General features: G+C 35.9%; 1 protein-coding gene across 1 annotated transcript in view; it reads right to left on the bottom strand.

The window, feature by feature from the left end:
- Nek1 (NIMA related kinase 1) overlaps positions 1 to 15,593 on the bottom strand; it is a 95,862-nt gene that overhangs the window by 27,555 nt on the left and 52,714 nt on the right. The window contains exons 23-26 of the mRNA XM_090354206.1: positions 14,643 to 14,738; positions 9,981 to 10,112; positions 6,794 to 6,859; positions 6,319 to 6,547 (exon numbers count right to left, since the gene is read on the bottom strand). Of these exons, the coding sequence (XP_090210332.1) occupies positions 6,319 to 6,547; positions 6,794 to 6,859; positions 9,981 to 10,112; positions 14,643 to 14,738 (523 nt within the window). The remainder of the gene's footprint in view (positions 1 to 6,318; positions 6,548 to 6,793; positions 6,860 to 9,980; positions 10,113 to 14,642; positions 14,739 to 15,593) is intronic.

Genomic DNA, 15,593 nt, shown 5'->3' with positions numbered 1-15,593 from the left:
GTGTAATAGTACATTATTCAGCAAGTTTTGTCTTTTGTCTAAGTGCGTGCTTCATGAAAAAAATTATTAAAACATTCTAAGATAAATATGAACATGTATTAAAAAGCAAAAAAATATATCCAAAAAAATGTGTACTATTTTAGCTCACATATCGGTTTTTTTTTTGGACACTTTTTGCTCAAGGCTAACACCTGTCACCTGGCCACAAGTTAGATTTTGACTTGCTAGAACATTGCATAGTAAAACACGAAGCATACACCAGCAAAACATAGGATTTAATACAGGTTTTCAGTAATATAGACTTAACAATGGCTATCTATACAATTTGGTATATTTTTCTTTTAGCCCTCTGAAAGAGGCTTTATTAGGATGCAAGTTGTAGTACACAGAATGACTCCAAATTAATGTAGTTTTATATATTAGTTCCATCAGAGTCAGTGCATACAAATAAGCAAGGACTATTTAGTTTTGCACAAAAACATGATTAAAACCAAATTTTAAATGGATGGTTAAAAAGAGTTAAAAAAAAAAAACAGAAGTAAACCCAAGATATAGTCATTTGCAATGCAAAGTCTCTTTAATAGACAAAACTGGAAAGACAATGCCCACAAGAAAAAAACATCAAGTTCCATCCTTTCAGTACAGGCAGAGAAAACGTATGTGTAGCTAGATATATTTTAGCTACAGAACTGGAAGTCTAAGAAGGCCAATATGACTAGAATATAAGATAGATTACTGAAGAACAGAATGACAGACAGACAGACACACACACACACACACACACACATACACACACACACACACGAAAACTGTGGCCTTTTACAATCTTTTTGAGTCACATCAAGTCTTTAGTCCAGCAAAGCATACCACTACATCTAGTATAAAACCATAGCAAATACAACAAAATCTTCTGTGATCTGGAGAAAAGATCACCCAATAATAATAATTTGAATAGTTTGCGTTAGAATAACAGCTGGAATATTTTGTGCGCCCTACTCTCTTGGAGAACACAGAGCAGATATAGTTCTTAGTTCCATCAAAATTCACAGGATGCTGTGTGGATTATTCAGAAAGGCTGCTGACTGAGGGAAGAAAAGAGATTAAATGGTGCTCTGAACCACTTAACAAAGCTTGAAAACCTACTGAAAAGGGTCAAGATATTCACAAGTGAGTAATTATGTCCTAGAACCAAAGTCTAGGTTATTTATAGGAATAGAAAAACTCAATAAACTCACAGGGTCACAGTGTTTAGCCCCCAAATAAACATTACTCCAGCATGCACAGAAGCTGGAGAATATAGCCTACAATAAATGAAAAAAGTCAACCAATCAAAGGCAACCTCTAGATAGAGAGATGATGAGATTAATGGACAAAGAGATTTATAATTGCCATTAAAACTGTATTCTGAGCCAGGTGCAGGGACTTACACTGGCAGTCTCAGCTACTCAGGAGGCTGATATCTGGAGGATTATGATTTGAAGCCTGTACAGGCAGAAAAGTAGGGGAGGGGTGGGGGGGGAAGGAGGGAAGGATGGAAGAAAGCAGATCAGGTGGGAGGGAGGGCAGGAGAGGGAGAGTGTCCTCCAAAACAACCAACAAAAACTGAGCTGGAGGTGTAGCTCAAGTTGTAGAGTTAGCTGACCAAACAAGCATGAGGTCTGGAGTTCAAAATTCTTCCCCTCACAAACTTCTTTTCTTTTCTTCCTTTTTCTTTTTTTTGGGTGGGTCATGGGGCTTGAACTCTGGCCCTGAGCGCTCTCCCTGAGCTCTTCAGCTCAAGGCTACTGCCTTACCAGAGGGTCTGGGTGTTGTACTTGAGCCCTTCAGCTCAAGGCTACCACCCCCCTATCCCTTGAGCCTCAGCCCCATTTTCTGTTTTCTAGTAGCTAATTGGAGATAAGAGTCTCATGGACTCTTGCCTTGGATTGGCTTTGAACTATGATCCTTAGATGTCAGCCTCCCACAGGCATGAGTCACCTCCACTGGCTTAAATTTGTAGTTTCTTCTCTTAGTCTTCTCTTATTATAAATTGGTTAAATATTATCAATTTTTGACGCTAGTTGATTCAATAGCTTTTTTTTCTTTTTTTTTGCCACTCCTGGGCTTGGGCTCAGGGCCTGAGCACTGTCCCTGAATTTTCTCAAGGCTAGGGCTCTACTACTTGAGCCACAGCACCATTTTTGGCTTTTTGCTATGTATGTGGTACCGAGGAATTGAACCCAGGTCTTCATGCATGCTAGGCAAGCACTTTACCACTAGGCCAAACTCCCGGCCCTGATTCAATAGCTTTTTAAAGCTAGACTTCTAACTAAGGTGGCATAAGGTAGTTATAGTTAATCTCTACCCAAAACAATTAGAAAAGTATATAAAACTTCAAAACATTAGATAATAATGAAGAATATTGAAACTTCAAGAGAAAAGAACTCAGTATAACTTCATGATTGACCATGATCAGTCATGATTGCCACAATCACCCAGCTTGCTACCCAGAGTATAACCAGGCTACAGGAAGAGGGAAGCTAGGCTGAAATGAACAGGCTTTCTTACTCCTAGAGGACAGAGCTTGAATTCCTGAAAAAATTGAACCACTAGTAGAAGAATTTCAGAGATATGTACAGGGGAGTAGGCCTTAATTATCACTATAAGAATACTCAAGGTGGGCCAGGAGTTTGGCCTAGTGGTAGAGTGCTTGCCTAGCATGCACAAAGCCCTGGGTTCTATTCCTCGGTACCACATACACAGAAAAAGCCAGAAGTGGCTCTGTGGCTCAAGTGGTAGAGCTCTGTGCCCATGCCCTGAGTTCAAGCCCCAGGACTAGAAAGAAAAAAAAACAGAAACAAGAAAAAGGAAAGAAAAAAAGAAAGATACTCAAGGTAGGAAAAAAATCACCTAAAACACTACAGGAAACATAAAACATGACATAGCCATTGATATCACCAGTCAGTCTGAGAAACCTTGTAATTCCTAGAATAATGTGTGGAATATTCACACGTGTCTTATATCTATTATAGAAAAAATTATTATGAATTAAACATGACTCCAGTCTCACCTCATAAACATTAGGGGGAAAGCCCCAACTAATTATAGAAATAGAAAAATTAACCCTAAATAAGGTAAAATTCACAATGTATGGCAACTAATAATAAAGTTGTCACACATGCAAGTAAGTGCAAGCATGTAAGCATTAATAAGAACAAAAAAATCCAAGGAAAAAACAGACCCTCACTGAGACAGATGTTAGAATAGTGTGAAAGGACATTAGTAAAGATTTTATACAGTTATGTAATCAAATCAAACTATTAAAGATGATAAAAAGTATATTATCTGAGATAAACAATACATTGGATAGGAGTAGTAGAAAAGGTATGGAAGAAAAAAAGGATCAGACATTAGAATCTTAAAGCATGAGGGAAGTATCACTTAAGTACAAGGCAATAAATAAACTGGAATTCCTGTATGACGGAAGTAGGTGGAGGCATAAAAATATAGATTAAAAATATCTAAAGAATTTGAAATTTGGACAAATAAGTGAAGTCAACAATACAAGAAACTCAATGAATCTCAAAGAAAGAAACCAAACAAAATCACATCAAGGTTCTTCACAATCACACTGTTCAAAACTAGTGAAGAAAGATCTTAAACAGAGCCAGTTGCTGGTGGTTCATCTTGACATTTAGTGACTAGAAGGTGGTGGTTTGGGACCAGCCCAAGCAGAAAAGTGCAATAGACTTCATGCCCACGAAAGGGGTCAGTGCTAGTTGAGCAAAACAGACAAACAAACAAAAACGAAAAACCCAAGCAAGTGCAAAGCCCTGAGTTCAAACTACAGTACTACCAAAACAAACAAAACCCTCAAACAAAAAACAAAAACAAAAACAAACAAAAAGATAACAGAAAAAACGTAGAGAAAAAGTTATGTACAGAGGAACAAAGATATGGATGACTTCTTCTTTTCAGAAACAATACATGTGAGAAGATAATGCTAAGCAGATCCAAAGTGCACTGAGAAAGTGAAAAATGAGCTGATTCAATAACCATGAAGGTAGAGAAGACAAACAAAAACATGAACATGCTCCATATGATTTACATAAGGCTCAGAATCTAACAGGGTAAGATACAAAATGTTCAGGATGTAATTAATCTTAATTATTATGAAAAAAGACAATAGTCAACACAAATGTAACACAGCTGTTAGAATTATGTGACAAAGATTTAAAAAATTATAAAAAATGCTGCAGGAAGCAATCATAAGCATAGCTTCACAATAATAGAAAAAATATGAACTCTTAGAAAAGAAACAGAACATATTAAGGATATTATGTCAAATTCAAATTTCAGTGTCTGTTAATACAATTTTACCGGAAACAAAACAATTCTCATTTGTATTGATGTTTTGTACAACTTTGCAACTGACATAATACAGCCTGCAAAACCTAAAATATTTACTATTAGTCACTCAGAGAAAACACTTGCTGATTCTCCACACTTAGAGTAAGTCTATGTTATTTGTTGGCATCAATGTGCAGTACCCTTCATGATCTAGTTCTGCTCAGCTCTTCTAAGCCCCCTTGCAAGGGCATATTCTTTGGCACAAGTTTTGACCTTTAATAATCCATGTTGAATTATATCTAGTTGTCCAAGTTTCCCATAGTCTTTTACCCTTGATCATCTTTCCTTGGTCATTCTCTTCCCCACATTTCTGCTTGGATTTGCTTTTTTCCCTCAGCAAAATTAAATGGTCTAGAAATGACTTCCTTTGCCACTCAAGGCTGTTATACCTGTCAGGCACTGGTGGCTCATACCTATAAAATGCTAGCTACCCAAGAGGCTAGTATCTGAGGATTGTGGTTCAAAGCCAGCCAGGGAGGGAAAGTATGTGAGACTCTTATCTCCAATTAATCACAGAAAACTGGAAGAAATTCTGTGTATCAAAGTGATAGAGTGCTAGTCTTAAGTACAGAAGCTCAGGGACATCGCTCAAGCCCTATGGGGCATTCAAGCACTATGACTGATTCTCCCCACCAAAAAAAAAAAAAAAGAAAGACTTATGTTATGGTATTCGTCCAGTAGCCTATGATTACTCCTAGTGTACTATTATCAAATACTGCTTGTCACTATCTTTATCACACCATGACCTCCTGGAGGAACTATGTCCTAACTATTATCATATTCCTTCTGCTTAATAGCGAGGGGCATAAAATACCCAATAAATAATTTTAATTAAGTAAATAAAGTAAATGCTATCAAGTCTTTGGAGTTATCTCCAATGCAATAGAGAAACTGACAAAAACAGTCCATCAAAAATTATTTAAACCTTGTTCTTTCATAATATAAGCTGTATAAGAGCACATATTTTTCTGTTTTGCATTTTGTTATATCTCTAGTATCTGGAACAATTTAAAAAATAATGAGTACCCAGGAATTTTTCTGGACAGATGAAATATAAAGTCAGATCTTTTTCAGCAACCTTGATAAATGCCTATAGGATCATTCTGAGATTTTTATCAAAGTTCTCCACTGTTTCTCATTAAGAATTAATGAGGGCTGTGAGTTTGGTCCAGTGGTAGAGTGCTCACCTAGCATGCATAAAGAATTGGGTTCAATTCCTCGGTACCACATACATTGAAAAAAATCCAGAAGTGGTCCTGTGGCTCAAGTAGTAGAGTGCTAGTCTTGAGAAAGACCAAGGACAGTGCCCATGCCCTGAGTTCAAGCCCTGGGAAGTGGCACAAAAAAACCAACCAAACAAAGAAACAAAAAAGAATTAACAAATAAGAAGCTGAAGTAATTCAATTACAAATGTATTAGTTATTATAGTTCCCACTCTCATATGTGGTCATGGGACTTGAACTCTGGACCTGGGCATTGTTCCTGGGCTCTTCAGCTCAAGGCAACCTTCCTACTCCTTTAGCCACAATGCCACTTCTGATTTTCTGGTGGTTAACTGGAGATAAGCATCTCAGGAACTTCAGTGCCCAGGCTGGCTTTGAACCACAATCCTTAGATCTCATCTCAGCCTCCTGAGGAGCTAGGATTACAAGTGTGAACCACCACACCTAGTTCTCATATAGTCTTGTGGAAAAAAATTCAAAAAACAACAACAAAAGAAAACCCTTGCTATTCCAAAGACAGAACCTTTTTTCTACACCCTATAAGTCACTAGAAGACAGCATTTCTCTTCTCAAAAGAAAATTACATACAAGTTGGCAGCGCCTCTCAAGTCCTCTAAGTGTTGATTCCTTCAGACAGCCATTTAGCTATCCTACTAATTTGCATGTATAGTAAATAAAAATGGGATATTAACGTGCTTTCACATACTTTCAGTTGCAGAGAAGGACGCATCCAGTGTCACCCCATCCAGGGGAATAACAAGTTCACCTCCTATTTCCCATTTCTTGCGATCACATGGGGCAGATTTTTCCTTTTCATATTGTCTGGCATCCTCATGAACAATTATCTCACACATATCAGAGTGATTCTGCTTTCCATTCTCATCTTCTTGAGCTTTGATATTTTCATTTAATCTCCGCAGTATTTCTCGCTTGCTCTGCAATGGTTACAATGTTACATATTGCATTGTACAATACAGCTCGCAGCTTTTTGGTAGTTAATTGGAGATAAGAGACTCATGCATTTTTCTTCCTAGGTTAGCTTCAAACTGTGATTTTCAGATCTCAGTCTCCTGAGTAGCTAGGGTTAACAGGGATGAGCCACCAGTGTCTGGCTACAATGTTATATTATAATATGTATATGATAAAGTAAATCACTGACAAACTCTAAAAATTACACTTACTGAAATAGCACTGTTGGTCTTTTGTATTTCTTCCAAGCGATCTTGCGTATCAGTTAAACTTCTGTCCTTTAAACACAGATAATTTTAAAGAAGTGATGTTATTTTAAAAGGTTACATGGAAACATGGGATAGTTTTGTTAACTTTGCTCCTTATAACCTTTTTCCATTTCTGTCGAATGTAGAAAAAGATACCTCCTTTCATTATTAGCAATGATAAACATTTAAATATTATCAACTAGTACATCTGACATATAGAAGAGCCAATTCTCAATTACTTGTCATATTTCATACTTAACTATATCTTTCATATTTTATTTTTGGTAACGTAAAATAAAGGAAAATTCATATACTGTGTTAGAACTAAGGAAAATTTTGATTAATAAAATAATTCAAGATAGGCTACATTATTTGAAATTGTTTATGTTTCATATATATCAATACATATGTAATTTTATATATGTAAAAATGCAAATTTGACAGTAGGCTTTGAATTCAGGTCTCACCAGTCCTTTTTACTTTTCAAAGAAGTTCTAGTGCTTTTGACCTGGGGCTGGTCTTAAAACTTTGATCCTCTCAACTTTGGTTGACAACTAAAGTGTGCATCACCGTGCCTGATATGTATATATATTCTTGTTAAGCTATAGTATCAAACACAATTGGAAATTGGCTTTCTTCTATAATATAAAACCAAGTAAGATTTGAGTAATTTGTACTATTAATAAATTTTATCTTCTGATTAATATAATAAAGGCAAACTAGACTAACTTAAGGATTTTAAATATATGTAAAGGAGAAATTAGTAGGTGTGACACGAAAAGTAATTAAAAGACTCAGTAACTAAAAGCAATTTTCAAAGTTTGAAATAAACAATATTTATCAATCTATTGCAGTAAGTAAAACCATTTAGTTACACAGCTCATGTCAAATTTGTTTGAAAAATACACAAGATCACAGTAGTTAGTTCTAACATTAACATAAATTACAAGACAAGGAGCATTTTACCCAGTAAAGTAGTCAGGAATTAGCAGTCACTACAACCAGAAAGACGGACAGCTACTTGAGATGTGACACTGGGTACCAGGGAGTAAACCACACAGTGGTATCTAAAGTTGAAGTGAACAATGTAGCACATGTGAAGTCGTCAGAAAGGGAAAAAGACAAAACCTACTTCAATAATAGTGGTTTCTTATATGAAGTTCTGGAGAGTGATCAAGAAGCTTATATTTTCCTACTCAGCCCTATTTTCTAGATGAACACAAAAGCCGTAAAAAAAAAAAAAAGAAAGAAAGAAAATCAGTGTAACCCTCAATAGTCCTTGTAGTTAGTTTCACAAAGTTTAATAAAACTCACAAATAAAAGGCATAGACAGTGGTTACCAGAAAAGAAAAAAATATGAGGTTAATATATTAAAGAAAAAAACAGAGCATTTTCCTTTTGTTTATTCAAATCCAGGATGGATGAAGCCCCTTATTATGAGCTCATTCCTTCTAGCCATAGAACAGTCTTCACATATCACATACTTAGCCTGTACTTACGAGTTTAAACTTTTTTTTATTTTTTTGGTAGTTGTGGGACCTGAACTCAGGCCCTGATTGCTGTTCCCTGAGCCTTCTAGAAACCTTTCTTTCTTTTTTGAAGTTTAAACTTTGCCTATGTTTCCTTGTCTTAACTATCTGGATGGTATATACAGACTCAGAAATAGAAGGTAAAAAAGTAATTGTTGAGTTCAGTGTAATTAGACTGAATCCTCCACCATCTGCTATGTCACGAAATTTTGAATAAATGCAAACATATCTTGGACTTAATTCCAAGATACTAAAGAGAGAATATATATATATATTTTTTTTTTTTGGCCAGTCCTGGGCTTAAGCTCAGGGCCTCAGCACTGTCCTTGGATTTTCTCAAGTCTAGAGCTCTACCACTTGAGCCTCAGCACCACTTCTGGCTTTTTTTTCTATGTATGTGGTACCGAGGAATCGAACCTGGGTCTTCGTGCATGCTAGGCAAGCACTCTACCACTAGGCCAAACTTGAGAATATTTTTAAAAATGAAAATATGAACATTTGTGAATCGTAAAGGTGGTGGTATAGAAAGTATTTGCTGCACTATTTTTAAGTACAACTTCTTTCTAAGTAGATTATTTGTCCAATATGCCCCCTAAAGTAAAAAAGGTCCCAGAATGTCTACCACCTTACTACAAAATCAACAGATATTCATTTTTTAACATAAAATAGCACTGTATTTATATAGAAATTATTCACCAACCTCCTATATTTAAGATCATCTCAAGATTACTTAAAATACCACAGTGAAATGACAGATAAATAGCTGTCCTATCATAATTTGTTCAGGGAATATTATGTGAAAAGATGTTCACACATGCTCAGCACAGATGCCTTCACCACAGGCCTACCCACATTCTACACATCAGCAATAACATTAACTTAATTTTTTCTCAAGTGCTTTTGACCTGAGGTTGGTTGACTCATGTGGAATCCTCAGAAACAGTGGGCTGACTGTATTTGTTGACCAATTAGTCCTAGATACAAAAATATATGAGTAGAAAGATCCAGTATTCAAAGTAAACCAAAACAATCTTAGGGAATAAATTTTTCTCCAGAAAAATCAAGGGGAATATTAAGAATTAACATAGTTCTGGATGTGACGGACTCTAGGGGAGGGAAGCAGACAAAGGAAGAGCAGAATGCAGTAAAAATTTCAATGTGGGCTGGGCGCGGTGGCTCATTCCAATAATTCTAGCTACTCAGGAGGCTGAGATCTGTGCCAGCCCGGACACAAAAGGACTGGAGACTCTTACCTCCAATTAACCTCTAGAAAATGGGAAGTGGGGCTGTGGCTCAAGAGGTAAGGTAGTAGCCTTGAGCTGAAGAGCTCAGGGACAGCGCCCAGGTTGAGTTCAAGCCCCATGACCACGAAAAAAAAAAATTCAATGTGTATCCTACAAAATTAAGAAAAATGAGGGGAGGGAGGTGTGGGTGAGAATGTCGAAAGGAGTGACATTGATCAAGATTCATTGTAGTCATAAACTACTTTGTTGAATGGCAACTTCTTTATACAACTACTTAAAGATAATAAAATTAAAAAAAGAATGAATGTATTTCACTAAATTTAATTTTTTAAAAAATAATCTTTCAACTTTGAGGAGTTCTTAATTTTAAGAACTTACCATACACACTTCTTTCAAAGCTGATGTCACAGAAACAACTGGCATTATCTGTTGCTTTAATGGAGAGCCACCTGATTCATGCTGTCCCAGAGCTGGAGAAACCTCAGAACTCTTTATTCCTTGAGCCACCAACTATACAGAAACAATACTTGATACAATACAATGGGAATTTGATAGCTGCAATAAGACATAAAAAGCTATATACAAACATTTCTCTCTTTCTTCAAATATTTACTGAGCAAGGCACTGGGACAGGTGCTGGGAAAATAGAAGTAAGTAAAGAGAAAACCTCTGGCCTCATACTAAACATAAATATATAAACATGTCCCATAGTCCTAAAGAAATGGTTTCCACTACATTATAAATAAGCCTAAAAAGACTTCTGAATATTCATTTTATTCATCTTAATTCTAATCTATCGTAACATTTGATATGAAAAATATTTGTCAATCTTACATTTCAAAAAAGAAATGTATCTGTGATTTCTAGAAGTTTATGTAAAATCTCCTGATCATCAACCATCCAATATAAGAATTCATATTATAAAAACATTAACATAAGGGCTAGGAGTTTGGCCTAGTGATGAGAGTGCTTGCCTAGAATGCACGAAGACCCTGGTTCGATTCTTCAGTGCCACATACATAGAAAAAGCTGGAAGTGGTGTAGTGGCTCAAGTGGTAGAGCTTTAGCCTTGAGGAAAGCCTAAGGACAGTGCTCAAGCCCTGAGCTCAAGCCCAGGACTGACAAAACAAAACAAAATGAAACAAAAAGATATTAACATAAGTGAGAATGGAAGAAAAGGTAGAGAAAATAAGATTTGCTTCACTGAAGTGTGTATGATATTCATGTTTGTTTTTATCATGCTCTTGCCATTAGATGTTAAACAGTATTAAGACTCTCAACTTCAACAGATACAAAGGAATGGCTTTCAAATTGCAGTCTTTGCTGCGATTTCAGAGTACCATAGCAGATATCTGATTCCTACTTCTAGTTTTCCTCAAATCTGTCAACAAGATTTTTTGAAAAGTATACAAACACCATATTTATTGCATGTCCTCTAAGAATAAATAGTCAGACTTTAGATCAACCTCATTTAGATATACTTATGGCCGAGATTACAAATAACTTAAAAATACACAAGTAGGGGCTGGGAGTTTGGTCTAGTGGTAGAGTGCTTGCTTAGCATGCACAAAGGCCTGGGTTTGATTCCTCGGTACCACATAAATAGAAAAAGCCAGAAGTGGTGGGGTGTCTCAAGTGTGGAGCTCTAGCCTTGAGAAAGCCCAAGGAAAATGCTCAGGCCTTGAGTTCAAGTCCCAAACTGGCAAAAACAAAAACAAATACAAATAATCTCACTTTGAGAATTACATTGTGTTAGAATATTTTGGAGTTCTTATGATTGTTATATATCATAGACAAGGGGTTCCTAATTCTAAAGAATTAAAAGCAAGCTCTAAGGTAGTTCTGAAAAACAGCAGCATTTTTAGAAAATATTAAAATAAAAGTTATTTCTAAAAATAAAAATAATGATAATGTCTGAGAAACTGGGAAGACACATAATAGAAGCATTAGAGAAACTCTTAATAATGTATTATTGTTCAGAACAATAGCATTACTTTTAGAGCCTCAACTGCAGTACATTAATTCTCTTAAAGAAATGATCCATCCTATTTCAGTATCTGAATATGAAGTAATATTTAAGAAAAAACAAATTCACAATATTGTGATAAAAATCAATTTGCCAACAAATTAAGTCTTTAAAAAGTAGCTATTAATGCCAAACACAATTCTACATAATGAATACCCAAAATGAATTAAGGCTCAATGGTTTCTTTTAAAAGATTATAAAGAATGAGAAATATATAAATTAATTGGTATGTTAAAGAGAAATAAAACTACCGATGTGTGAAAGTATGTATGTATGTATGTACGTATGTATGTACATACATAGATATGTATATATGTATGCATGCACGTACATATGCTTGTGTGCTAATTGAGCTGAGGTAAAATGCAACAAAACAAAAATGGAAAGTATGGTGTCAAGGCAGGAGTAGTGCTAAAGAAAACAGCTTTCAAGAGTACTTGGTGTTGTTGGTCAGAATGTGGAAAGCAGGATGGAGGTTCCTCAAAAGACAAAATGTAATAGTTTCCCTATGACCCAGCAATCCCCCTCCTAGGCATCTATCCACTGACCACAAATCAGGCCGCACTAAAGCCACCAGCACAACCATGTTCACTGCAGCATTGTTTGCTATAGCTAAGATATGGAATCACCTCAGAAGCCCCTCAGTGAATGAATGGGTCAAGAAAATGTGATGTTTAAGGAGACCAACACCACATAGTTAAAGTAGAACATGTCCTCAACTTAAAAAGCCCCAATTCAACCACTAGTTATGTGACTATTTGTATTATTATTATTTTTTTTTTTTTGCCAGTCCTGGGCTTGAGCTCAGGGCCTGAGCAATGTCCTTGGACTTTCTCAAGGCTAGAGCTCTACCACTTGAGCCTCAGCACCACTTCTGGCTTTTTTCTATGTATGTGGTACCAAGGAATCGAACCCGGGTCTTCGTGCATGCTAGGCAAGCACTTTAACCCCTAGGCCAAACTCCCGGCCCTGTATTATTTTTTTAATCATCTCAAAACCTCAAATTTTTTCTAAAACATGAAGGCTATACCCATTGTCTCCTTGTTGTAGATGTTAAATTGAACAATTTGTGCAAAGAAAGCACTCAGCTATGGATCTAATAAAAAGTAGCAATTATTATTTACTTAGCTTCTATTAACATGTGTACCATACACTAATAATATTGAGTTTTCCATAAATGTGTACATTTGATCATATTAACGCTATTCTGTTTCAACTAAACAGAAGAACTTGATCACTGTTGTTACCAATGAGTAACTACAAATGGATTAAATTTTATAATCAAAAATAAAATTTACTGAAAATTTGAAAGTAGTTCTGGGTACTATCAAGACATGATAATACCTCTGAAAGTAAGATAAAATCTCCCTATTCTATTTCCATTTAATTTTAACTTTTAAATATACTGATCTCCATTTACTTACTTACTTATCTTTTGGTGCTAGTTCTGAGGCTTGAACTCTAAGCCTGGATGCTATCCCTGAGCTTTTGTAGTCGAGGCTAGAGTTCTATCACTTGAACGACAGCTTCACTTCTGGCTTTTTAGTGGTTCATTAGAGTTCATTGGATTGTCCTGCCCTGGAACCACAATCCTCAGATCTGAGCTACCTGGGTGGCTAGGACAGGTATAAGCCATCGGCACCTGGCTTTTAAAAACTTTTTTATGTGTTCCACTTACAATGTAAGCATATATGCTGGCTGAGAAAGGCAACACTATATAATTTATAATAAAAGACCTTATGGTCATAATTATTCTCTACATTTAAGTTCCATTCAATACCATAATTTTCATCATTAAATGAGTCAGTGAAAATTGTGTAAAATCCAAAAAATCAAAATAATTAAGGTAGTAATTTTTATTTTTTGTTAGATCAAATACACTTTTGAAAAGTATATTTCAAATCAAGTATATTTCAACGAAAAATATGAGGTCTAACTGAAATTGAACTCTATGAACTGGGAGTTAGGCCTAGTGGAAGAGTGCTTGCCTAGCATGCATAAAGACCTGGGTTCAATTCCTCGGTGCTACATACATAAAAAAGCCAGAAGTGATGCTTTGACTCAAGTGGTAGAGCACGAGCCTTGAGGAAAAAGACCAAGAATAGTGCTCAGGCACTGAGTTCAAGCAAAAGAAAAGAAAAGAAATTGAAATATATGTATAATTCATTTTCTAAAAACTTAAAGTTTAGTATGAGATTTATTCCTTACTATTTAATCTCATATAATGTAAATAATGCATTTCATCCAAAAGAAAAACAAAGTGTTATCTCCATTATCTCATGTACTAACATTATAGTCAGTGTGGTAAAAATAAAACCGTAATAAAAGATACATAGAGATGCTAGGAAAAACTGTACAAGAATAAACACTTTGACATTGGGCAGAACATCAGTTCTTGTAAAATTAATTTATAAGTTTAAGGCAAAATGAAAGGAAAGGCCTGTTAAAATTAAAACAAATTCCAAAATCTAGACCTATCACTGATACAATGAGGTACTGGTAGAAAAAGTGGCAGAAGAGACTGAATAGAGGAGAAAGCCCACAAAAAATATGGCTTGATGTACATATTCATATATCCATTTTTCCAGTATGTGTAAGAATTTAATATACTTCAAGGGTGGCATTAAGAATGAGTGGAGACCTAGTTGTTATATGATTCTGAGACTTTTGCTACTAGGCAATGTGAAAATAAAAAAATTTAAAAAGAAGTTAAGATCTTATCTCAAATCAAACCTCAGTAAATTTCTTACATATTATCCCTAAATGAGAGTGAATGTTCAAACAAGTACACATGACAAAGATGAGAAAAAAATAGAAAATAAAAACTATGCCAGGTGTCTGTGGTTGAGTGGTAGAGTACATGCCTAACAATACTGAGGCCTTAAGGCCCTAAGTCAAATTCCTGTATCGTCTGTCTGTCTGTCTGTCTATCTATATCTATATAAACACTTATTTCCTTAGTAGGAAGCATAATAATAATAATAGCAGGATTAAGAATATGAGATATATCTTACATGCTCTTCCCACATCTTCTTTTCTCTCTCATATGCCTCCTTTCTCTTACGTTCTAGTTGTTCTTTCAGTACAGCTGCCCGTGCATTTGTTTGGGCCTAAAAATAAAAACAGCCAATAATATCAGTTCTCAGTGAGAGGTCATATGGCTTCTTTTCTCTACTAGGCCTCTGAAAAACTGACTTCTTAGCCAATGAAGAAGTATATATATGGTCCAGAATAAAGTTGATGACTTTACTTTGTTGCTATTTTTTTGTCTTTTTTTTCTTACTGTACTGATGTGTGAATTCAGGGCTTCATATTTTCTAGGCAAGTGTTTTACCATTTGAACCATATTCCAGCATAGAATAAAAATTAAGTTTGCTCTAAAGCCCCACTACCTTCACTCAGGTTTTCCAAATGAAAATAAATGCATAGAGAGAAAATTTCAGGAATCAGAGTGAAAAGGGGAAAAAAATTAAAGAATAGGCCAGGTGCTGATGGCTTATCCCTTTAATCCTAGCTACTCAAGAGGCTGAGATCTGACTACAGAGTTTCCAAGCCAACCTGGGCAGAAAAGTCTGTGAGACTTTTTTTTTTGGTCAGTCATAGGGCTTGAACTCTGGGCCTAGGCATTGCCCCTGAGCATTTTCATCTCAAGGCTACCGCCCTACCACTTGACCACTGCACCACTTCCAGTTTTCAGGTGGCTAACTAGAGATCAAAAATCTCATGGACTTTAGTGCCCGGGCTGGCTTTGAATGGAGATCCTCAGATCTCAGCCTCCTGAGTAGCTAAGATTACATTACAGGTATGAATCACCAGTGCCTTTTGTGAGACTCTTATCTCCAAGGAACTACTTAGAAAAGGCCAGAAGTGGTGCTGTGGCTCAAATGTTAGAGCACTAGCCTTGAGCACAAAGAGGCTCAGAGACAGTGCTTAGGACCTGTCAAGCCCCAGGACTGGCAGAGAGA

The sequence above is a fragment of the Megascapheus bottae genome, chromosome 20 (genome assembly GCF_031878675.1).
Source record: "Megascapheus bottae isolate mThoBot1 chromosome 20, mThoBot2.hap1, whole genome shotgun sequence".
NCBI classification, from domain to species: Eukaryota; Metazoa; Chordata; class Mammalia; order Rodentia; family Geomyidae; genus Megascapheus; species Megascapheus bottae.
The sequence above is the reverse complement of the archived record's forward strand: the minus strand, read 5'-3'. Positions and strand labels throughout refer to the sequence as shown.